The following is a 26,804-nucleotide window of genomic DNA, read 5'->3' on the forward strand; positions in this document are numbered from 1 at the left end:
GTATCTATGTATTCGTTCATGCGTCAAATTGACGTGAAGAAACGGCCGTAAACCTAGTGATGTATTCGTTCATGCGTCAAATTGACGCGTGTTCGTAGAGATAGGTATATAAGAAACGTCCGTAAACCTAGTGATGTATTCGTTCATGCGTCAAATTGACGCGTGTTCGTAGATATAGGTATATAAGAAACGTCCGTAAACCTAGTGATGTATTCGTTCGTGTGTCAAATTGACACGCGTTCGTAGAGATAGGTATATAAGAAACGTCCGTAAACCTAGTGTTAAAGAGAGTAAAACACTAAATTTGACCAGACACCTACGGGACTGTACAAATTTAAGCTGCTTAAGTCGTCCTAAAGTGTAACGTGTATTTAAAGAATTTTGAACATGCCAGTTACTTATTGCTTTTTATTTTTACTTTAAATATCACGTATTTTATTATTTCATTTTAAACACACAACGCATACTTATGACAAATGTTGAAACAGCTATAATTTAAATTATGTAATTATACTATTTCTTAAGCCAAATTTCCTGCCACAACCACTTTTAACTTTTTATCCTGTTAATTTATGGTAGGAAATGGAAAAACTCGTGAAGAAAGGGCTTGTTAAATCTATCGGTCTCTCCAACTGTAACAGTCAACAAATCAGGAGAATTTATGATTCTGCAACAATAAAACCTGCTGTACTTCAAGTAAGTTTTTGTTATTAAAGTTTTAGTGGCTTTGCCTTTTTAGATTGTTTTTATGCTTTCTTTTCAGTGTGTTTCGGATACAAAAGAACAGCGATTTGCGAGATTAATTATTTGGCGGGGAAACTTTAAAAAAAAAAATATATATATATAAACCTTTTCGAGGCCATTTCAAGCTAGACAGTTTGTGGTAATATTTTTCACTTTGTAAGGGAAGAACGACTAAGACAATAGAATTGTTCGAAAATGATAAAACTTTAATTTAATAGCATTTTTATGCACGCAAAATAATAATTCTGTTAGATATTTTTTAATCGCAATTTTCTTTCACCCTTGATAGAGAAATTATGCTACACGTAAAATTAATTAAATATTGGGTGTATTCTTTATTATTGCAAGCACAGCACACAAAAAGTATTTTTAAGGAATAATAAAATAAGATTATGACAATAATGTAAAATTAGCAAAAACAAACTTTCAATTTTGCTCAAAAATCGGATATTTTACGTACTGAGGTGTAATGTAATGATTAAAGGGTTTAACCATAAATATATTGATAATATTTAATTAATCGTGATTAGCTTAATCCAATTAATCGTAACTTAACTCAATAGAGCTAACACTTTATTATAAATTAGGAAATCCAACACGAAAGATATGTTTTTCTCGCAAAAAACATACCTTTTTGTCGACGGATTTGAATTTTTGACCCTTAAATTAACCCTTTCGCGCCGACTGTCACAAATACGTGACAGCATAAAACTGCATCAATCAGGGTAAGAAGATAAAACTGGTAATCAAAGTATTTCTTTAGCAGTTTATTTGTGGGCGGAGTTATAATTTTTTGATTTATTTAATTCACCATTACTTTGTTCAAAATAAAACTATTTAGTTATACTTTGAATTAACATTGATTATATATGTGATTAAACTAACAATAATTAAAGTAAAAGCAAAGTAAGTCTGTCAAATTATCAACGACTACATTTAAGTTACCGTTTTTTATTTAATTACAACTTGATTCTGATTTTGTACGAATGCTTTTCTGAATCACCCGTCCCCAAGGGGTTAAGGGCGGGTCGAAATAATTAGATCAGAAAGTGGTTGAAAGTTTAGATCCTTTAACCCCTTGGGGACGGGTGATTCGGAAAAGTATTCATACAAAATCAGGATCAGGACGTAATTAAACAAAAACCGGTAGCTTAAATGTAGTCGTTTCTAATTTGACAGACTTACTTTGTTTTTACTTTAATTATTGTAAGTTTTATCATATATATAATCAATGTTAATTCAAAGTATAACTAAATAGTTTTATTTTGAACAAAGTAATGGTGAATTAAATAAATCAAACAATTATAACTCCGCCCACAAATAAACTGCTAAAGAAATACTTTGATTACCAGTTTTATGTTTTTAGCCTAGTTGATACGGTTTTATGCTGGCACGTATTTGTGAGAGTCCGCGCGAAAGGGTTAATGCAGAGATGCAGCGGGTGACTAATTGTGTAATAAGTGATAAAACTCAATATTTATTTATTTTATCTATTAAGTTATTCAATCGTAACTACGTACTTCCTCTATAATGACCAAATGACGTATGACAAGCTGGTGAAATGATGAGTGGTCGCGATGATTAGTGAGTAAACGGAGTACATCACCTCATGTATACATATAGATTGTCTTTAGAAAGAGCTCCCCTCACTATGAAGTTTAACGCCGACTGCTGCTATGGAAACAAGAAATAGCGCATTTTAAAGAGGGGAGCTTCTTTTTCCCTTAATTCTCTTTCTCTCTCGCCGGCCCGATTCAAAACTTGTCTTAAATAATGACCCAGCACCCCTACTTGAAATAGTTAAACCTCGTATCCATAGTAACCGGCGCCACTTCAGACGAATGGCTGGGGAAGTTCTTTACATAGACGAACTATACCTGCCAACTAATACGGTTATTGACGATGTGGCAGTAAAACACAATTAAGTTTAGAAGAATTTTCTAAAAACAACTATTAAGACGTCTATAAGCATAATAAGCAAACAAATAGATGTTATCGACATAGTTTTTTTTAATTATTGATTCGTCGTGATAGTTTAAAAGTATATATATATTTTTTTTTTTTTTTTTTTTTTTTTTTTTTTTAAGTTTAAAACTTCCAATACGGCAAATGGAAAAAAAATCAGAATTTATGAAATTGATTTGTTTTTAGTAAGCTCTGTTTTGATTGAATCTTCATTCGTAATTATCTTAAACTATGCATTTTTTTTAATAAAACAATAACTAATATTTTAACTTTTAGTTTCGCTGATATTTAGAATTCAGAAGTATAACCATTTGTTTATCTGAAACTTTAGACATCCTTTCAAATCCCTATCATATTCTGGAGGATAAAATGCTGCCAATTATAAATTATTATAATATTAAATTATTATTTTGCTACCAGTATAAAAAATATATTCTAAAAATAAGGAAATTCCCATCAATGGCAGATGAAATGTGTTCTCAATATGAAAATTTTTTTTCTTCTTAAAAATGGTAAAGAGAAATAATATTACGCTTTACCATTTTATTTTAATTAACGTAAATGATTTACAATGACTTTTTAATCGGAATATATAAAGTATTTAAACAAATGTGAAACCTGATTATTCTACTGCGAAGTTTTTAAGGGCTAGAAAAAGACAATTTAATCTTAATTGTTGTTTCACAATCACTTAAAAATATTGTAGGGAGATAGGTTTCCGAGTTGGCTTCCATATTATTATATGGAATGTAATGATATCATGTCAAAGAAACTTAAAGTAGAAAGAAAGAAAAAATTACATCTTCAGAATTTCGGAAATCATTAAAAAAATTTTTTTTAAATATAACTAGGGGAAGGTAAATTCATTTCTATTGTTCTTATTCCTCTTTAAAGCCTGGAAATTAAAAGTTAACTTTTTAATTCCAAACTATCATACATTATTAATAGTTTTTATACCTTAATCTCCTTTTCAAAAATAAAAATCTAATGACGGCTATAGCCGTCGAAAGTTTCTTTGGGTGATAATTTTCACTTCCAAACATGCGACTGACCCTCAATTTTATATTGCAGCCATGAACAATTGAAAAAAAATATATGTTTCTGAGAACGATCGTCGAAATAAAGGAAATGATTTTAATCTATACACATAATAAAATTTAGAATTTGTGTAGCTGCATACCGGACTATGGATAAACCATAAGCTTTAAAAATGCGACATTTAACATGAAGATAAATGCTTGTAAACAAATTAACAAATTACTAAAAACAAATTACTAATCCCGATTATCGATTTTCGAATTATATTTTTAATACAGGCATTTGAAAAATGGAATTCTCCCATTGGCTTATCTTAAGCCATTGTTTCAAAGTAAACAATAAACTATTCAATTTTGTCAAATATTTTAACGATAACATCAGTGATATTTGTTAGCTTATAGCTCTAACCAAAAAAAGTTGTTTATTGCATTTTCTTTATTATTTAAAAATTTTTTCTATTCGTTTTGCCTGGTTATCTGAATGATCATAGGTGGACTACATCACCAAATGAGTATTCCTAATATTATCTGAAACCACGAGTTTATTTTGTTTACAGTTATGGTTTTAAAACGCGTTATTATAAAACTAAATAACTTAATATCAATGGTCATTGAAATAAAAATAATGAGATTTGTACTGAAAAGCAAAATTGCTGGCGAAATGGAACTAATTCGTTGAGGATAAACAAAAAATAACACCAATATTATTATTGACTCCGATGATAATTCATTTTGGTAATAGTTACTAATTGAAGTAAAATAATGATCAATGTTATGGCAGAAGTTTTAGCTTTCTACAATAATTAACCCCTTGGGGACGGGTGATTCAGAAAAGCATTCGTACAAAATCAGAATCAAGTTGTAATTAAATAAAAAGCGGTAACTTAAATGTAGTCGTTGCTAATTTGACAGACTTACTTTGCTTTTTCTTTAATTATTGTTAGTTTAATCATATATATAATCAATGTTAGTTCAAAGTATAACTAAATAGTTTTATTTTGAACAAAGTAATGGTGAATTAAATAAATCAAACAATTATAACTCCGCCCACAAATAAACTGCTAAAGAATTACTTTGATTACCAGTTTTATCTTTTTATCCTGATTGATACAGTTTCATGCTGTCACGTATTTGTGACAGTCGGCGCGAAAGGGTTAAGGGAGATAACAACTTATAAAAATTGGTTCAACCTTTTTTATCTTTATTCTGGATTTTTGCGAAATATTTAAAAAAGTGGTAGATTGTTAAGAGCCTCACTACAAGAGAACTGGAACAAAGTGGCGTTGCATATGAACTTATAAATCACTTATAAGTAGTAGTTCAAATTTGTAAAAAAAAAAAGAACAATAGATAGGCTTAAGTAATATGTTGGTTAAAAGTATAAACATTTTTTCTCTCTATAAAAAAAAAATTTTTTTTTGTAATTTGAAACTTTAATAATTAATTTCGCAACACCGAAAATTACTTACCTTAAAGGTTTCATAAAAGTTTCTCTTGAGCGCTGACTAAATTTACATTATGATGAATTGTCCTCGATAAAGTATGTACGTATTAATGAAAGTGGTAGTTGTCACTTTTCCATTTAAGCCAGATGACACAAGTAATCTATTTTCAATTTTAAAAGTGATTAATGGTCTTTTTTTCTTAATGTATTATATATTCTTAATTACATTTCTTAAGTAATTCTCTTGAAATCTAAAGAGAAATTGAAAAAAGCTTTAAACGCGAAAGGCTGTGTAATTTATCGAAATGAATTGTGTCATTCCAATGGAAGTTTGATTTGAATTGTAGACTAGATTAAATCGGTACTTATGAGCTTAACGAATCGGTGAAACTAAACCCTGACGTAGCATCATTAACTATGATAATGCATTTATTTTTAAAAAAAAGTTTTCTTTAGATTCATTAGCATTTGAATGTTGTTTAGTGCAATTTCAACATATTTAATTATAGTTGTCTAATTTTTTTTAAAGTATCATTTTCAATAATTCATGAAATAAATTTATCCATCATAAAATAATAAAGTATAAGTTTTTTAATCCCTTTGTCTTAAAATAATTTGTCCCATTTTAGTTTTTATGTGCAACTCATTAATTATTCGATTTAGAAAAGATTAGTTATCTGCGATGAAAAAAAAAAGTTGAAAAATACGTATTATTTCTCTTTGGGATAAGTACAGTGCGCGTAAAATCCCCGTCCACCTTGAATGACTTTTGATTTAATGATCGGATCTTCACATTCTAGATGCTAACTGCTCCGGACACGCCAAAATAATTAAAAATAAATGGTAAATATCTACAAAGTAAATTTTGCAAATATTTGACTTTTTTGCTTGCTTTTTAACCTGTATAACGTAGTACTTTTTTACTTTACTTCATTTACAAAAATTGGGCACCTGGGCCACTTAGCGGCCCCTATCCCATACATCTAGAAATATACAGAAAATTTATAGTAATAACATTTTGAATTTAGCAGTCGATGTGGTAGCTAATAGAAAAACAAGCACTTTGCTTGAGTAAATATAACATTTGAATATCTGATTCATCGAATCTAAGTTGATATATATAAATATAAACATAATTTCACATATATATACATAAGTTGACATAAATAAATAATAACATAAATTGATACATATTTCACTAATTAAATTTCTATATTTTAACTAGCACATATTTAATTGTGACATACATTGAAGTTCATTCGAATACATTGTGGTAACCATAAAAAAAATTAAGCCGTTTGCTTCTGAAATAATAAAACAATGAAATTTAATATGACAAATTGACTTAACACTAGAAATATTGATTGTAGACTTAAATTAAAAATAAAGATAAAACATGATTTGATATGTACAGTAATTGATTTTATAACGTAGTACTATAAAGTGGTGAAATGTATAAGCCCACGAATTATTTAGAAATAGTGGTGGATAAAAATCTACGAAATTGAATTTATTAAACCAAGAATCACAATTGATGAACTACCACTTTAAAATATATATTTGCTGTCCGGAGCAAGTTGGCATCTCTGCTCAATATTAACGGTTCGAGAGGGTGATCTCAAATATGCTAATTAATCAGTGCAGATGATATTTTAACACGTTCACACGCTGGGTGTTGCGCCTGAAAGCGGGACGGAAAAGAGAAAATACTGGTAGAACAACTATTTCAATATTAGATAATATCCGGGAGGAGTTAATCTATTCTCAACAATAACAATTCACTGTAAGGAAATTTATCACGGCGAAGAAGCAATTCGATATAAAAATTGCATCCGTTAAAAACAATTGGTAGTTATGGATTTTTATTATTCCCGGAAAAAAACTAAAAAATGAAATTTATTTGTTACCAGTTTTTACTCCGGTGCTCCGCCCGATGAGACAATCTAGCGTGACCCACTGGTGGGTCACCCCGGCGTGAACGTGTTAAAGCATGAAATTGGCCACCACTAGAAATATTATTAAGTCGAAATAACTGGTAGGTTTGCTATTCCAAAGGTATTCCAATTCAAGTAACCGAATATCTACTTCACATTAGAAGTGAGATAATATTTATCCGTTTTTTTTCATTTTAATTCAACTTTGAATATAAATTAGGATATATTACAGTAAATTTATAAATTTTAGTTGTCGATTAAAAATCTTAATAAAAGTTAGTGAAATTATTTTAGTTTAAATTTAAAGTCAATTAAGTTAGAGATATGCAAATTTAGGTCGATTTTTTCAAATAGTAATTCCTAGTCAAAGGGGGGAAAAACTTTACTGTTCTTGAGCGAACCTAACATTATTTTTTTTTTTTAGAAACGTCTTAATTTTGTTCAGAAATAGCACCTTCCTCATGCACATACGCTTAACCCTTCCACATTCTAACAAATCCTCATTCCCATCTTCCAGTAAGAGCAGTGATGAAAAGCAATTCTTCATTGAAATATATTTAAAGAAAAGAAGAAGAAAAAACACCTGAGAGCGGACGATTTCTTAGAAAACTGATGTTAAACATAGTCTTGGACATTTTTTTACTCCATAGTTTTTGACTATCGAGTCAAAATTTCTATTTTTTAGTAAATAAGAATTACTAAATTAAATTTTCTATTTCCCTTTTAGTAAATTTTGTTGAGTGCCCAATTAGTATTCTGCCATGCAATCGTGAAAAAACAACGCAAATGCAAATCTTTCGTAAAGCACTTGCATTGTTTTTACAATTGCATAACAGTTATGGTATTGAATTTCGATATCCAGCAATTATAAGTCTGATAGCTGAAGAAATTTTAATGTCATCGTATGTAAATGTCAACACTCTTTTAAATTTGATGACAATAAACCAATAATTTCTCTAGATAGCGATTATACATGCCGACGGGCATTATACTAATTCTCATCGCTCGCACGCCAATTGTCAAAACAACGAAAACTTCTTCGCGAAATTCTTAACACCATTTTTTAATGGGACAATCTTTCAGTTAATCCACCGAATTTATATTCTGTGACAAGTGCCAGAAGGCACTTATCACAAAATGGTAGAATATTTGTGATTAGTTTTTGTGAATATTTAATTCATTTAGCTACAGAGTAGGTTTAAAAATCTTACAATAGCCCAATTCCAGATTCAATTGACTATTTTTAAAATTAGTCAGTTGATATGCATATTTTTCTTATTCAAGACAAATGCAAATCATAAAATAAATAATAGTCTTTTCTTTTTAATTAAAAGAAATATTCCGAAAATTGGGACATTTGGTGTATAAACATTCAATTTATACACATACAGGTCTGCCAACTACTGCGCTTTTTGAAACATATTTTATGCAATGGTAGAAATTTAAAACCCAAAGCTTTCAGAATTTTTGTAATTTTGCCAACATTTTAAAAGCTGTACCAAGAAACAGCTGCCTAGTCCTAGTGTTTTGATTTGATAGGGCACCTGGGTCGCGAAGCCTCCACTATCCCATTCATCAGGAATTTTAGCACTGTTTTGGTTGAGCATTGAGGTAAGCAGGCAGTGGAGTTGCTTAGCTTCAAGTAAGTGGAATTGCATATGGACTTTTAAGTCATTTATGTGTAGTGATGTGGAAACTAAGTTCTAATGAATAAGAAATAATACATTAGAACATAAACATAGCTACCACTAGAATAAAGTTTTACAAAAGGTGTATAAAGTTAGCAGCCCTGTATGCATATATGGCAACGTTACTTTTAAAAAGTAACGAGTAAAAGTACAAGTATTTTTAAAAAAAGTAACGAGTAAAAAGTAAAAAGTTCTTATTTTTAAAAGTAACGAGTAAAAAGTACAAGTAAAAGTACAAGTACTAAACAAAAAAAGTAACGATTCAAAAGTACATTTCTAAGAAATCGAAAATTCAAAGTAACCTAAAATTTTATCGAATAATATTCTTATGCTCTTTAATGTTTTTGGAAAATTGTTGTTATTTATTTAATTATTTTTAATTTTGAAAGCTGTGGACATTAATTTATTTTTAAATTCGGAAGAATATTATAATATAATTATATAATCAATTATAATATAATTCTTAATATTTAATATTATAATATAATCAATTGATTTTAATTTTTAGTTTATTATTTTTATTTATTCAAATTACCATTGATTTAAAATTGTTTTACTTTATAGAAGCGCGTTTTAAAAGCACAAACATAAGCAAAGCAAACACGGGGTTTCAGACAGCTTTCTGATCTTTGAGCTAGTAAAAAATAATTGAATGCGCAGTATAAGTTGCGACAGAACAGTCTACAGTTTTATTTGTAACAATGGCTAATGCTGAAGTCATGCGAGAAAATCATTTTCCGAACATTTCTGCCTAACGGAATAATTAAAATTTGTAAATGAATTTTAGTATCAGCGGCTAAATTAATACCTTCGAGTTTTCAAGAGTTAAAATAGTAATTATAATAGTTTTCATTAGCACAAATAGTTCTGAAGTTCTTAAAGATTTGACTGGGCGTTGTTTGACAAGGTCGGGCATTAACATAATTTTAGTAAAAAATTTACTAGGTAAAAATGTATTTAGTAAAAAATGTATTAAGACAAAAATTTATTATTAGTGAGTTCAAAACGAAAATTGAAAAACGTAACAAAAAAAAATCCAACATTTTTTATTTAAAATGTATTAAATAAATGCATCAAACTCGAAAATGAATGAAAAGAACTTGCTAATTAATATTTGTTGCTAACTCTAGGATTGGCATGATGTTTTCTGCTTTAGAAAATTTAAAATCCCTGGGTTTTTTTTCTGTTACGTTATTAGTGATTGCATGGTGTTCAGCTTGGACAATTCTTTCCAATTTTTTTGTAGTCTCCTCTCTAGCTTTTTCTTCCAACCAATTATATTTGATGCAAGGTATCAGACCTGCAGCAAACAATAAATCGTCCTGCGATTTCACATCTCGAAACCTTTCGCTGTTCGAAAGAGCCGTCTTTTCCCATTCAGGAATGACAATTTTAAAAGGTCAAGGTATTTTAACACGAAGTTAGCTGCGAATGCATATATATTGCACATTAATTTTATAAATTAAAAAAACATAAGCATTTTTTTAATTGATTTTTTTTTTTTTAGAAAGCTTACTGAGTTTTGGAAAAAAGTAACGATTTCATTCGACATTTCCGTTACAAATACTTGTACTTTTTCCCAAAAAAAGTAACGAAAGTACAAGTAAAAGTACTAAATTTAAAAAGTAACGAAGTACAAGTAAAAGTACATACTTTTTACTTGTACCGGCGGTACAAGTAACGAAAGTAAAAGTACTGCCATATATGCCTGTATGTACTTGTCTAGCGCATTTTTAGCGATTCCGGTTAACAAAGTGAATAGTGCATACCTGTCAACTTTTACGCATTTGGCGTAAAATTTAATTTCTATATTTAAAGTGGTAGTAAAATGTATGCCCTGTATATATTCCTTGCATTTATAAACTTAATTTATAATATTTTTGATCCCCCACTATTTTTAAAAAAATTAAGTATATATATAAATATGTAATATTACTACGGTGTTTGAATGAGCTTGTTCAAATCACAACATATTTTTCTGCCTATAATTGCAATTTTATTTGACTACCACTGGCGAAAATCATTCTTGAAAGAATTAAAAGTTGGCAGCTATGGAATAGTAGTAGCGCAAGTGTTTCTTCCCTAAACTATACTGCATTAACACGTTCACTCCGGGGTGACCCACCGGTGGGTCACGCGAAATTGTCTCCTCTTGGCAGCGCACCGGCGTAAAAACTGGTAACAATAAATTTCATTTTTTAGTTTTTTCCGGGAATAATAAAAATCCATAACTACCAATTGTTTTTAACGGATTCAATTTTTATATTGAATTGCTTCTTCGCCGTGATGACTTTTCTTACAGTGAATTGTTATTGTTGAGAATAGATTAACTCCTCCCGAATATTATCTAATATTGAAATAGTTCTTCTACCAGTATTTTCTCTTTTCCCGTACCAGTACTTTCACTTTTCCCGGCATGAACGTGTTAATAATAAAAATATTTATATCAGAATCTGAAGTTAGAGCACTAGGCCTTAAGTGGTAAGTATACGAGGAAATCCCACATGATTTAACCTTTTCTTGACGGGCGAGTCATAAATGTATTCGTACGGAATCATGATAGTAATCAGGTCAGAATCAGGATAGTAAAAAGCGGTAGCTTATGTTTAGTCATAGCTAATTTGACAGACTTAACACATCCAATCGTCATCATCATCATCATTATCATCATCGAAATATAACTGGGCGCCTGGGGCCGTTAGCGGCCTTTTTCCCATTCATCTTGTATTTAATCTTTAAGGTGGTTCTTTCTGGTAATTGGAATAAAAGGAAATCAAATATTTTGTATTTTAGTTAAAATTATGAACACATCCAATCGTTTTTACTTTACTTTATTTATAAAAAATTGGGCACCTGGGCCGCGCAGCGGCCCCTATCCCATACATCTAGAAATTTACATAAGTTTAAAGTGATAACATTTTGAATTTAGCAGTCGATGTGGTTGCTAATACAAAATTACAAGCACTTTGCTTGGGTAAATAAACATTTGAATATCGAAACTAAATTTACACATATAAATATAAGCATATAAATATAAACATAATTTGAAATATATATACATAGGTTGACATAGATAAACATAGTAGATATAACATTTGACTATAGAATCTAAATTGACGCATATTGACATATATAAATATAAACATAATTTGAAATATATATACATAGGTTGACATAAATTAATATAGTAAATGTAACATTTGAATATCGAATCTAAATTGACATCTGTTGGCATATATAAATATAAGCGAAATATTGTTCATTAAATACAATAGAATCTGCAAAAGAATTTAACGTGCATAAGTTGATAAATATATATGCATAAATTGGCTATATTATCAGAAAATAAAATTTGATGTAATTTAATGTGACATAAGTAAAAGTCTACTGTGAAAAGTTCAGTGAATTTACCTTGAGAGTCTTGAAAATAAGAATAGAACTCACTGGGTTTGAGATGATTCCCCGATGATCTCCCTTAGAAGACGGAGCACTTCTTCATTTTTGAGCAATTCCTGTAATTCTTTGATTAATGACACTAATCGGTGAGCAAGTTTAGGCGTCGAATTTGATGTTGCTCGAGGGCTCCTTCTGCTGGGGCGGGTCTCGCACCCAGTATAGTTGGCTGTGTGGTTTTTGTAGCAATTACAACATTTTGAAGGTGTTGTTCTGTCTTTGTTGCGTTCATGAGACCTGTGGTTTTCAGCGCATTTTACACACCTTGCAGGTGCATTGCAGTGGCTTTGCGTATGTCCATAATTTTGACAGTTGTAACATTGTGTAGGTATTCGACCTCCTCGAAATCGTTCGATTTTGATCGGGATCTACTGTATGTTGTTGACTTTGAATACTCTATGGTGATTCACCGTTGATGTTAGGATTATGAGAAAAAGTGGAAGGAGCCGATAGGCCTCTCCCATTCTCTTCTTAAACTGCACTATTTTAAAGGTTTCAATATTGTTTTTCTGTATTGATGGCATCTTTATCAAAGTCCACAGGCAGGCCCCGGACCAAAACCTTAATAAATCTGGCTTGCGGTGTTATTTCTGGTTTGCTGGGCGGATCCTGTATTTTGTCGGTAACCTCCTTAGGTTTTGTTGTCGGCAAGATAGTGACGCCATCTGTTGAGTTATGTTGGCTAGAAGAAGGACAGCTGTTTGTAGACATGAGTGTAGAATTATCTTCAATTGTTTTGACTGCATTTTGCTTCTTCTTTTTTCTTTTCTTTGCTGGTGGTTCTGTATTATTGTTAATATTGATGTCCGTGTCAGTTTCTGTATTCGGTGTTGTATTCAAGTTTTCATCTTTATTTTCCATGGTTTTGTCTGCAGTGCTTGGATTAGTTTCAGTCATTATTGATTCGACTTTAATGGAGTTTTCATTCATCTCCTTGCTTTCTTCTGCTTGAAAGTTTTTCCTCTTCCATCTGACGTGATAAGCTGCGTTTGTCAGTTTTAGGAAGTATGAGTATTCATAGTCTCCAGGGTAACTTGATCTTATCTGAATGAGCAGTTTGCTAAGTAATTTATCTAAGCGAATCAGCTCCTCTGTATCAAACTGAGAGTAAAACTCTACAAGATCATCAATATGTTCAAGTTTAACTGATGGAAAATATTTTTTTGAAATCCCACAGGTAGCAATGATTTTTTCTAATAACGTGGACTCTACGCAATGCGACGGTGAATTACGACCAGAGAATGAGACCTTTCCACCACGAGCTGTTTTATGATACGGCATGATTTGAAAAAACAAAATGGCGGGATCAAAATCCAGACATCAAAATGGTCAGTTATCAGTATTGTCTCTCTCGTCTCAGAAACCTGACGAGATCAAAATCAGCATCACTCACCTTGAAACTTTCAGGATAATCGGCATCAATTCTTCATGACCGACATCGCAAGGAAGAAGAAGACATCAGTAGAGCAAGACCAGCATCAGTTGTCGGCATCCTAGACCAGCATAGATCTTTAATCTGCATCGCCTCTCCACATCCAATCGTAGTGTGTTAGAAGTGTAACTATGCATTTAATTCGAACTAAGTAGTGGTAGATTAAATAAAGCAAACTACTATTACCCTGCCCTCAAATAAACTGCTGGAAAATAGTTTGGCTACCAGTTTTATCTTTTTTTACCCTGATTATCGACACCCTGAGAGTGCATATATGACTCGCCCGTCACGAAAAGGTTAAACATCTATGTATACAGTTATTTTCTTTCGTAAAAACACTTATAATATCATTTTAATATTTACGGTAATAGGGTTACTCTTAATTTTATAAAGCTTTCGTGAAATGCAATAAGAGCATACCTGCCAACTTTTACGCATTTGGCGTAAAATTTTATTTTTATATTTAAAGTGGTAGTAAATATATACTATTTTTTCTTTTATAAACTTAATTTTTAAATGATTTTGATCACCACTATTTTTAAAAATCTTACGCATATATATTATTATGCATTACTCTCAATCATTCCTACTCAAGATTTTTTCAAGTACAACGTATTTCGTTGCTTAAAATTGAAATTTTAATTCCGTTTTTAATACCACTGGGAAAAATCATAATTGAAGGAATTAAAAGTTGGCAGGTATGTAAGAGTACGTAACCTAAATATTGAAACTTTTTATTTTAAAGATAGTTATAAATTTTCGTTAAAGATGACAAAGTTAAGAAAGTATTTCAACAACATTTTAAAAAAAGAGCATTCATTAAAACAATCGAGAGTCGTAACTGTTCATAATATTAAAATATTACTTCTAAATAATTAATCGATAAACACTGCATACTGCTAGTTTTCCTCAAAATTCTTTTACAAAGTCTTTGTCTATCCAGTTATTTTGTAGCAGAATATTGAAGACTTCTCATCTCTATTAATGCAAGATTTAGCTTCAAGTATGTATTTCGAGTTTCTAGTTTGATAAAGGGCTTCGTATTCTTCCCATACATTTCTTCTATTAATGCTTTGAAATATGTTTTGCACTTTTGACTCGACAGAAACGCTAACGTCATAACATGTTGACTAAACTAATTATTTAAACGGTTTTTTATTTTTATTTTTGCAGGTGGAGTGCCACGCATATTTACCGCAGTTTGAGCTACAGGATTTTTGTAAGATTTTGGGCATAGCCTTCACAGCATACGCACCCTTAGGATCACCATATAGGTATGCAATTTCTATTCTTAACCCTTTCCGATGCAATGTAGCCCCGGTAAAGTAACACCAATTCAATACAAATTCAACAAATGTTACAAACCACTAGAAACAGATCGCTAATTGCTTTCAAACTTCTTGCACCCACTATTCTTCAAGCAATAAAGAGCTGACGCATGTCACTTTACTTAGAAAGTACTAAAGTCGCACTTGCTAATGTCCAGTCGGATTAAAATTATCAATCGAAATTTGCTGTTCGGGAGAGGGTTAACGCTCATTGTAACTGTATACAATACTTTATCTCCTAGAAATGAAAGCCTGTGCAGCTCGTAGTCATGCACAAATAGTCTACTAAGATCAAAATCTGAATCAGCTCTCTCATAAGCAGGGTTACCACGGGCAACTAAAACTCAAAATTTTATTAATTTAAATTGAAATTAGCAACTTTTTATGGCATATATTTTATTTCCAGTTTACTATTGAAAATGAATACAAGGAACGACTTTCCTTTAAATATGAATAATTTGAAATGTAAATTATAGTTTTAGTTTCGATTAAATTATTGAAATGATAATATGATAATAAAAGTGAAGTGAGTTTCTACCGCTTTTTACGTTTTTAGTTTACTGTGACATCCCGGCATAAGCCACCTTTTATAAAAATCTGCAAAGAACTGAAATTATGATTCGAGAAGTAACTGGATTCCTTATTAATATTCAAAACGTCATTATTTTTCAGCCACCCCACTAATATTTTTAATCTTTTAACCATCTGTTGCTCCCTTTGAATTCATTGGATAATTTCGTACGTAAGTTATTATAATACCTAAAAAGAAAACGCATGTAGTATATAAGCATACAATGAAAAGAGCTAAATATTTATGTACTTATATTTTTTTGGTTTTATATATATATTTTTTAAATACTCTTTACCATTTTTGTAAAATCCACTCTTCATTTTTATCAAGTTCAAAAGTTTTATTTTCACTATCTTGCCCTATTTTATTATATTTCACATAATGTTTGTAAAATTGATATAAATTTATGCCAAATTTTAGGGCTCCAGGTGATGAAGAAGTTCGTTTACTGGATGATCCGAGTTTGAAACCTTTATGCGAGAAATATGGAAAAACACCTGCGCAGGTGAAATATTACCTTTTTCGTATTTCATTTATTTTAAACCACATTATTTATGAACTTCTATAACTGATTCTATTGCTTAGATAATTATTATAAAATTAATTTAAATTTACACGAATAAAATTTAAGTTTTTTAAAATTTACATTTTTTTTAAAAAATACATTATACATAATACATTATACATAATAAAAAATTAAATTACATTTTTTTTTAAAAAATAACCATTTTAATGTTATTTATACTAGTTTTCTACAGAGTTTGAAAGCCTCTATTATAGTAATTTAATCTCTTTATATAGTAATTTAACCTCTATTATAGTAATTTATTTTTATTTGGATTAATGTCTTATTTTCTTAAATAAATAAACAATATCTAGATAACTATTATTATTATTTTTAGTTTACTTCCTTTTTATTATATTATTTTTAGTGCAATTACATATATTACATATGTGTTATAAATTATGTCTTAATATCTCTTATTTCTTATATTTTAACGAAAGAGTTTCTTCCATTTCTTCGTCGAAATAATTTTTCTCTCTGTGAAAATAACTTGTCAGCCTTATTTTGACGTGATACTTTTATAAGTGCAATGGGTTTATTAGTAATTTTTTTTCTTTGAAAAAAATATTCAAAATCGATTCCTTAAAATGAGATATTTTTAAACATAAAACCTGTCAAGGAAAACATTCCCTGAAAAAAATGTGAACGACTTTAATAAATGCTTTCCTGAAATCTCTCCTGAAAAATATTGATAAAAATGTTAAGTATCGATTCGAAAAGCGATAAAGATTCCACGTTCCCTTACAGTTTCTCTTTGTTCGTCGATTATGAATCGATTACAAGTTTGACGTTTTCGCCACATATTTTTTTTTATTTTTTTATAAATAAAGAAGTAAAGTTGAAGTCTGGATTGAGAGATGATTAAGATTGGCAAAAGTGGGTCAAAGATGATGAATAGCCGGGCAGAGGAAAAGGAATTCGTTTGATTTATTCTTACTTATCAATATTCGATTATCATATTGAGGATTTCAAAAAAGAAAAAAATTTGCAAAAGACATGACTGCTGAAAATCGTTAGTTTTAATACTTTAACGTGGTACCCCCAATTAATTTAAATCTTACTCCTTTGAAATATGGCTATTGTTTTAGAGAAATTTTTATGAATGGGCTGATTACATTTCAGTTTACATACAGACACTTAATATTTTTATGTTATATCATATTTTTTCATTTGATTGATAGATTTTTATAACGGACTTCAAAAACATAGAGTAAATGATTTTATTTTAACGCGCAATATCGCCCATTATGAAGCAATTGGGCCGCTTGAATAAGTTTGAACCAGGGAATGATATACGAAAAAGCGTTCGGGTCATGTGCCCGGGCCCCCAAGTTGTTAGGGCCCCCTCCCCTAAATTATAAATAAAAAAAAACTTTTTTTAAAAAAAAAAATTTGGCTTTTTACTTATAGGGGCCCCTGAAGTTTTTTTTTTTACTTTTTCATATTTTAATCGCAACTTCCATGCAAGTGTTTTCAAAATGAGAAATAAATTTACTGTCAGTAGTTTTCACAAAATAACTATTACCTCTAATTAACAAAATTTTTGCTTTTTGTAAATATTAAGTCTTACAAATGATTTTCTTTGGAATGCCACAGATGCTTCGCTAGTTACTTAGTGCGAATACCTAGTTTCCTAAATTTTAGCATTCTTTTTTCTTCAAAGTTTAGCTAAAGAATTTCTATGTGACGTATTTCTGATTAAGGTATTAGATTATTTACTATTGACTGTTTTAGAAGAAACTATCTTTCGATATTGTGATTATCTTTTGATATCTTGATCGAGCACCTCTAACAGGGTAAATGATTATCCATCAATTGATAAAAATATTGAAACTTGTAATGTTGTTTGCAGAAGTGCAAATTGATGCTGATAACGACAGAACTTAATAGAACCAATTGGAGCAAACATTTGGGAAGGCTTCAAAGACTTTGAAACATTAAAGATTTTTATTTTTGTACCACGAACTTTCATAAAATGAACAACAATCTGTAACCAATGTCGAAAATTTATGGTTTGAGGCTAAGGAGAAAAGGAAACAAAATTTCTAAATATTGTAAATAAATGAATTTATTTATTTATTCTTCTTTTGCATCGTCAATATTTTTGCAGGAATCATTTAATATTTTTCAATTAAAATTTTTTTACACTTATTATGAATTTATTGATTTTCAAATATTTTCTAGTCATTATTCGTCATTTTAAGTTGACCCGCATTCGTCGTTTTCCAGTATCTATTTGTAATGAATGGTCCCTTGAGAAACGATTGATCGAAGTTCTTCTGAATACGATTGGTTTATTTGCAATTATTGGTGGTCAAAATAAAATAATTAAATTTATAAATCCAAAAATTAAAAAGAAATCTATATAAATCATTACCTCTTTAAATATCAAAACATAAATATGCAAAAAATCTGTAATTAGCAGATGTTCCATATCCTGATCTAATAGTAAAAAACAAAAACATTAAATATATATTTGTAGTTCTTATATTTTTATTGTATTAATGTGTTTAAAAAAATATTTTTGTAGGTCTTATTACGTTACTTGATCCAAAGGCGCATTATAGTTATACCGAAGAGCACTAACGAGAAGCGGTTAAAAGAAAATATTGATGTAAGTATTCATTTTTTTTACAATTTGTTAATGATTACATTTTTAATGAATATAATCATCTTTTATTACATTAAGCATTCATAATATTGAACTTCAAACCCAGCACTTCAGAAAAGGCGTTTAAAAAAAAACCAAATTACTTCCACATCAACGTAAGTCGTGGTGGATAGTTCGTAATGAAAAATATTGACTTTATTTCTTAAAAAAACAACATCAATATAAAAACGTTGTGAAACACAATTAGCACCGCTGGCTGACACTGAAATTATATTTAGTCCGCGTCAACCACCGGTGGCTGATACTGAAATTACATTTAGGAAGCGTCTGCCACCGCTTGCTGACACTGACCTTTCATATAGGCCGCGAAAAACAGCTGGCTGACAGTGCACAAACTATAAAATTTACACTCTTTTATGGAATTGCAGAAAATTTATTCAAAATTTACTTAATAATTGTGATTCTTGGTTTAATAAATTCAATTTAGTAGATTTTTATCCACCACTATTTTTAAACAATTCGTAGATAATTCACCACTTTTGTTAGATATGTCATACTATTGACAGATATGTCATGATAAACCTTCTAAAAAAAGCAAAATCAGTCTAATATTTGCAAATTTAGTTTGTAGTTATTTACTGTGGCCAGATTGGCAAGCCATGTAAAATTAGCGTGGCGTTCAACGTGTTAATTAATAAGACTAAGATGTCATCGGTAAGAACTGGAGTTGATTTCTGAATTTATTACTCAACAATTAATCCCTTTCAAAAAAAAATTATATATATGCTATGATTGTAAAATAAATCTTGGTAGTTACAGATATTTTATTTTCTTAAAAATAGAAGAAATTGCTTGAATAAAATGTCTTTATATGTATTATCTTTAAACCATGTTATGTAATGAATTCGTTTCAATAATCAAAGCATAGTAGCTGCGAATTGTACAGCCGTTGAGAAAGAAATTTCTTAGTGGTAGTAACATTATATCGTTTTGACTTATTAAATCTTCAATATAAAGTTTTAAAAAAAAGTTTCCACCCATCATGACAAATTAAAAATTATGTAGTTATGATATATTTAGCCCCAAATAATATTTAGCCCTTTAATGTTAAAGTAATTTAATTTTTAGAAAATATTTCCAACTTTAATTGTTGTTTCACTACCACTTTGTAAAATTATTTTCAGCGACGGTATAAGTTGGCAGGTATGCAATTGTTATCTTTTTCTTGGTGAAATACAACTCTATCAGTCTCCTTCTTACGTTTTATGAAGTTTTTTTTTAGTGCATAGAGGAATAATTAATAAAAGTAAAAAACCTTGTTACTTTGCTTTCACTTCAGTTTTTTTTTTAAAAATTCATATGCCTATGTATGATTTCAAGTGCTACCAACTTTATGTTTTAAATGTAATAACAGGATTGCTATGATCTTTAAAAAAAACTTGGAGGCAGCCAAATTGAGAAAAATTTTTTTTTATTTTGAATAAAAATAATTTAAAAGAATCGAGAATGGTTTTAGAATGCGCAAGTAAATGAAAAATTTTAAAAAAAATTTCAATAACCTTCAAAATTTCTTTAATTTTTTTTTTATTATTGTCAGTAAAAAAATTTTCAGGTTGGGGCAACCTTAAATAGGTCAGGCTTTTCACAGATATTTTACTTTTCTTAAAAACCAGCTGGAAATAAAACAATTAGCATTACTACTATTTCTTTTCTAATTTTTGGAAAATATTCCCTGCACGAGTTATCCCAATACAATTTAGAAGACCACAGCACAGGTTACCATAAACAAGAAATTTTATCGATTAGTAGTCCAAACGTAATGACATCTTTCTTATTTTTGCTCTACTGAGAAGGATATGCCCGTTACGTCAGACTACTAAATTGATCCGTGCTGAGGCCTTCTCTCTTCAAAGAGGTGTTGGTTATAGATGATACAGGTCAATTCGTAAAATTTCTGATAATTATAATCAATGGTTTTAGAAGAGTTAAAATTTTAAAATTTCGTCTTTCCCAAATTGTTCGGGCTTAAAATTACTCCTTTCATAGTAATTTTATAATTGATATTTTATGTTGATTGTAATAGTTTTTGTTTTTATATTTAAAAGTGTTAGATTTCATTTTTGAATTTCAAAATTTTGTTTCTAGGTATTTGATTTCACATTACAAGAACCCGACATGGACGCATTAAAGTGCATTGATCGTCGTCGGAGATATTTTTCTTTTGCAAGACCAACAGGGTGAGAATGATTTGCTTATAATCAAATAAATAATAAGTGTTTTTAAAAGTTTTAAGTGTTTTAAGCATTATTTAAGATAAATGAATATCTAGTATATTAAATAATCACGTTGTATTATTATTTTAATTCAGTTCACTTATCAAAATTTTCAAATTTAAATATTTAGTTATTTTTGCAATACACAATATGATCTTTAGGATTTTATATTTTTATTAATAATTTAAAATACCTCAAAAATTTTAAATTTTTCTTAATTCTGTAGAAGTTTAACTTATTAACTTATTGACGTACAATTTTTATTGAACATTATTTTTCATATTTTCATTTTTTTTAAAATTAATTTAGGTCAAAATAAGAGAAAAATATTATATTCAGTATTTTAATAATTTATAATTATGAACTACAGCGTAAAACACTAGTGTTTTTTTTTTTTTTTTTGAGTTAAAGATAATATCATACAAACACGGCTCACTTCCAAACAATAATTTTATCAATGTTGCAGTTATATTCATTATGAATTCATTATTATCAATATATACTGACGTTTTTCATTACAAATTCATTATTTCATTAAGGTAAAACAGTCGTTATTTTATTAAAGAAAAACAGCTGTTCATTAATAAAAAAATTTTTAATTACAAAATCTAATTATTGACAAATTTTTGAATATTAATGAAAAAAAAATTTTTCTCTCCAAACTACTATTTTTGGATTTAATATTTCAGTACAAATATAATTCCAACAATCTAACAGATTTAGGAACTGCTAGACTTATTGCAATTCAAAATACCAAAATATATATTTACCTGTAATTAGAGCATCAGAAAAAAAAATATATAAAAAGAATATCGGTATCCCATTTACGTCAAAGGGACAAAGGGAAATTTTATAAACAAATTATTGTATTATTTTTATTTTCAGGATACCAGATCATCCGGAATATCCTTTCAACATTCCATATTAATCTATGCCATTCTAGGACATTATGTCATGCTCGCTTTTGCTCGGACTTTTTTCAGCTTCACCAAAATTGTGATTTTTAGGATAAATAGGCTTTAGCACAAAAAAAGGAACTGTGATTTTCAGCAAATTTAAAATGTTTTGTTCTCTCTTTAACCTGCCATATACGGTTTTGCTTCATTTAGAATGTATTTAAATTCATTCAGTAACTAACAGCTTTGTTAATTTTAAATCACATGTTCTAAGTGAAATGATTGTCTCTTTTCTCTCTGTGATATAATAAAACAGTCTGAATTCCTCCTGATATAAATTAGTCAAAATAAAATGTTATTAACTATCGTTTATGGTTTTCTTACTCATGATTATTTAATAAAGTATTTCTGCTCGTTCAGTAAATAAATAGTTATCAGCCAAAAAGAAAAACTGTTATTTTTAATTCGAAAGTTTTTACCCTTTTTGAGACATTAATAGCACATTGCCAATCAGTTAAGAGATTTGTCTGCTTGTTAGTAAAAATGTTTAAGTTTCGGTATTGTTCTGGGAACGATGTCCCAGGGATGATTTATTGATAAGTCTGAATGTGACTGGACGTAGCATCTGTTTAACCCATTCGCACCGACTGTCACAAATACGTGCCAGCATAAAACCGTATCAATCAGGGTGAAAAGATAAAACTGGTAATCAAAGTAATACTTTAGCAGTTTATTTGTGGGTGGAGTTATAATTATTTGATTTATTTAATTCACCATTACTTTGTTCAAAATAAAACTATTTAGTTATACTTTGAACTAACAATGATTACATACTTTAATGCTGCATAAATCAAAATGTTTGTAATTCAACCTGTAAATTATTTCATGATGTATGGGTTAGGGGCCGCTACGCGGCCCAGGCACCCAGTTTTTTGTTAAATAAAGCAAAGCAATGATTACATATATGATTAAACTAACAATAATTAAAGTAAAAGCAAAGTAAGTCTGTCAAATTAGCAACGACTACATTTTAGTTCCGTTTTTTATTTAATTACATCCTGATTCTGATTTTGTACGAATGCTTTTCTGAATCACCCGTCCCCAAAGGGTTAACTGAATCCTCTATCTTGTCAAACAAGATATAGTCCGAAGGCCATAGTCGCTGTAATTTCGACACGAGCTTTTGTATGAACTGTTCGATGGTGATCCCGAGCTGACGCGTGGTCTACACTCCACTACTAAATTAGACCAATCAGCAGTAGACTTTGAAAGTGCTTCGTTACTGTACACCGACACCATACAATGGTAGATCTATCTCTATATCTGTATCCCCTCTTTCCATAGGAATCACGATGTCAATTCCAATCATTGTCAGATAGTGCCAATCATTGTATAAGTCAAATTTAATTATTGGGGATCGTGCAATTGATGACAGTGATGAAATTAATGGTTTGTCGCCCACCATTCAAAGGTGGTAGACCCATCTATGTATTTTAGGTATGTCCTATGTGTTCCCATCTATTTATTCCCTATCACATCGAATATAGCTTCGTTACAAAAACTATTGTATCAATGATTTCAGTACTGCTCTAGTTTTCAATGGCAATCTGTGATTTATTTAACACCTCTTACAACATAGGAAGAAAAAAAAAACTCATCAAGTGGAACTTGAATGCAAAAATACCACTTCAGTTTTTAATTAAAGTATTTGAATTTTAACGCATATTTATTAATTTTCAAACGAAGTAAGCTACAATAAATTACCCAATTTACTTATGAAATACCACAAGATAGGTTTTTTTTTAATATTTGATCTACGAATTCTGGAAACAATTTGAGAAAAATAAAGTACCATCTCTAATCCTTAATCAGCAACGACTTATGATTATACACATGAAAGCCTTAAACTCATACAACTATTTAAAATAAAATATTCAAAATTATTTAGAAAAAAAAATCTTGAGAATACATTTTGTTACGATGTATTATTATTACTAATTACACAAAATAATGTATATATGTTACCGGCAAAGTATGAAATCCGGCATTATATATATTGCGTGAAACTAGCCGTCAAAGTATGAAATGATTTATATTTCACAAATGTCCTAGGCATTATATATAATGCCGGATGCTATTTAGGCAAAGAATGAAATAAACGTCCTCATGAGGTTAATATGTAAATGATGTGCATGTTACTGTGAATGACCGAAATCGGTGGTTGTTGACAATCACATAGTCGCTTTGGTGAATGTCCGAAATATTTATTATATCTGATTTGATATTAATTTATTCGTGGATATAATTACATTTATTCGATATTTTAATGCTTAATGACGATAGATTAGAAGAAACATCAGTGTTTGGAGTATCGGGCAAATATATATCGGGCAATGATGCTTGACCTTAAAAAAATATCAGTGTAGGATATACCAGGCAAATGTATACCGGGCAGTTGCACTTGCCCTTAAAAACATCAGTATAGGCTATACCGGGCAATTGCACTTGACCACAAAAAAACATCAGTGTAGGGTAAACCGGGCAAATGTATACCGTGCAATGGCACTTAACTAGACCTAGCATAACTAGACCTTTGGTAAAAGTCCGAAATATATACTAGGTCTAGTTAAGTGCATTAAGTCCCGGTATACATTTGCCAGGTATATCCAACACTGATGTTTTATTAAGGTCAAGTGCCACTGCCCGGTGTACATTTGCCCGGTATATCCTACACTGAACTACACTACACTGATATTTTTTAAAGTCAAGTATCATTGCGCGGTATATATTTGCCCGATACTCCAAACACTGATGTTTCTTCTAATCTATAGTCAGTAAGTATCAAAATATTGAATAAATGTAATTATATCCACGAATAAATTAATATCAAATCGGATGTAATAAATATTTCGGACATTCACCAAAGCAACTATGTGATTGTCAACATTCACCGGTGAAAGTCAGCAACCACCGATTTCGGTCATTCACAGTAACATTCACATCATTTACATATTAACTTCATCAGGACGTTTATTTCATAGTTTGCCTAAATAGCAACCGGCATTATATATAATGCCTAGGCACTATATATAATGCCTAAGCAATACTTCTCATATTGCAATACTTTTAGGTAATACTTCTCATATTTCATACTTTGTCTAAAAACGTCAGGCATTATATATAATGCCAGAATTTCATACTTTGCCGGTAACATATAAATTAAAAAACATGCTATTCCTGGAAAAAATTATTGAGAATTTCGTATTGAAAATTTGAGAAAAAGTATTTTGTGAAAGTTATACTTTCGCTCTGTGAATTAAAGGAAAGAATTTTTTTTTATCTGGAGAAAAAAAAATTTACAATATGTGATATGGAAACTTTTATTACTTTTTTTTATTGTAGTTTGTTTTGCAAGAAGATGCGTGATTGTTGCTAGACAACAATTGTTATTTTTTTAGCTAACAATTACATTGATCTACGTCAACAACTGTCATAATATGTTATTTTCGAAATCGTGTGCTTGTGACTCGAAGAACGTAATAAGCATAAAATGAAAACAGAGAGCTAAAAATTTCTTTTATAACATGAACAATATTATACTATTCCACATTTATCGATATTCAAATTGATCATTTCATATAATTTGCAATTCAAATGCTTGGAGCAAAATAATGATAATCCATAATTTGAAATATTTCAGTGAGCAAAATCACCATAATTTTTATGAAGACAAAAAAATGTTTTTGCGTGTTGTGTGCCATTATCTAGACCAGAACTCCTAGTGGTCCGTCAAAAATATTAAAGTGGTAGTAAGATATCTTTAAAAGCATTGGATTTAAAAACCATTTAAATTTACTCAATTTTTACTCTAACGATATCATATTTCTAATTATGTGTTTGAGTTTGCAGTGGGATACCTGCAAGGGACGTAGTGTGGATATCTCGATCCTGATTGGTTGTTAAAACATGGCATTTGTTTACGTTAGCAACTGTTCCTAACAGTCTATTTCGAGTTATCCAAGCCCGTCAAGTATCAATTCTCTTAAGTGACATGCTCTATATTCTTACACGAAGATTCTTCCACAAAGATTTCAATTCTTTCAATACATATTTCTAACTTAAGGCAAAGACAGCCATGAAACCATGTAGAACATAAACAAATTAATTATGCATCGAAGTTGCCAGGTACATAAAGCAAAAACATATCACAGTTAAATTAAAATACATAAACAAATAAATAAATCTAAGTTAAGCAAAAGACGCAGAATAGAACGAATTATGTTTGTTCAAATTTGATGTGTGATACTGTTCTGTATTTAATTAACTTCACGTTGATTAGCATTCTAACTTGTGCGAAGAAACTTAACTCACCTTTAACACGTCATTTTATCACACGGCTTATAGATAATCAGCTGGCGCTGATGTTATAGGTCATATGTGTCGCTATCCATGATCTTCTTCTTCCTGAAGTGCAAATACCCAATTGTTATAGCTTTTATTAATTTAATGCTGATGCAATCAAGAAATTTTGATCTTCATGTGAGAAAACTGACGATGGGAGTTATCTTTCCAATAAGTAATAAGTGTGAACAACTGGTCACCATTCTCATTTGATTTTTATGTGTAATAAATATAACTCCGCACTCTAATTATCAATTTGATTGGACATCATTAAACTTAAAACAGTTATAGAAACATAAATAATAATTAGTTATACAGAGATGCCAACTGCTCCGGACATGCCAAAATAATTTAAAAAAACAGTAAACGGTTTGTAGAGGCAGTTGGTTGCGTCAGCTCAGATAGAATGAAAAACTGAGGTAGAAGGATCGAGGATGGGAACGAAGATCGAAGGTAGGAGGA

The 26,804-nt window shown here is 29.9% G+C and overlaps 2 protein-coding genes across 2 annotated transcripts in view; one reads left to right on the forward strand and one right to left on the reverse strand.

Moving 5' to 3' along the window:
* The window catches only part of LOC107447942 (aldo-keto reductase family 1 member A1), a 57,133-nt gene extending 34,825 nt beyond the window's left edge, over positions 1-22,308 (forward strand). Inside the window, exons 5-10 of the mRNA XM_071185047.2 lie at positions 580-696; positions 14,871-14,971; positions 16,017-16,101; positions 18,692-18,775; positions 20,918-21,009; positions 21,931-22,308. Coding sequence (XP_071041148.2) covers positions 580-696; positions 14,871-14,971; positions 16,017-16,101; positions 18,692-18,775; positions 20,918-21,009; positions 21,931-21,973 — 522 coding nt within the window. The 3' untranslated portion in view covers positions 21,974-22,308. The remainder of the gene's footprint in view (positions 1-579; positions 697-14,870; positions 14,972-16,016; positions 16,102-18,691; positions 18,776-20,917; positions 21,010-21,930) is intronic.
* Positions 1-26,804, reverse strand: part of LOC107449950 (uncharacterized) — a 273,510-nt gene that overhangs the window by 205,286 nt on the left and 41,420 nt on the right. The window lies entirely within an intron of this gene.

Source organism: Parasteatoda tepidariorum, chromosome 5, assembly GCF_982258835.1.
Source record: "Parasteatoda tepidariorum strain Cologne lab strain chromosome 5, Ptep-v5.0, whole genome shotgun sequence".
In the NCBI taxonomy this organism is placed as follows: Eukaryota; Metazoa; Arthropoda; class Arachnida; order Araneae; family Theridiidae; genus Parasteatoda; species Parasteatoda tepidariorum.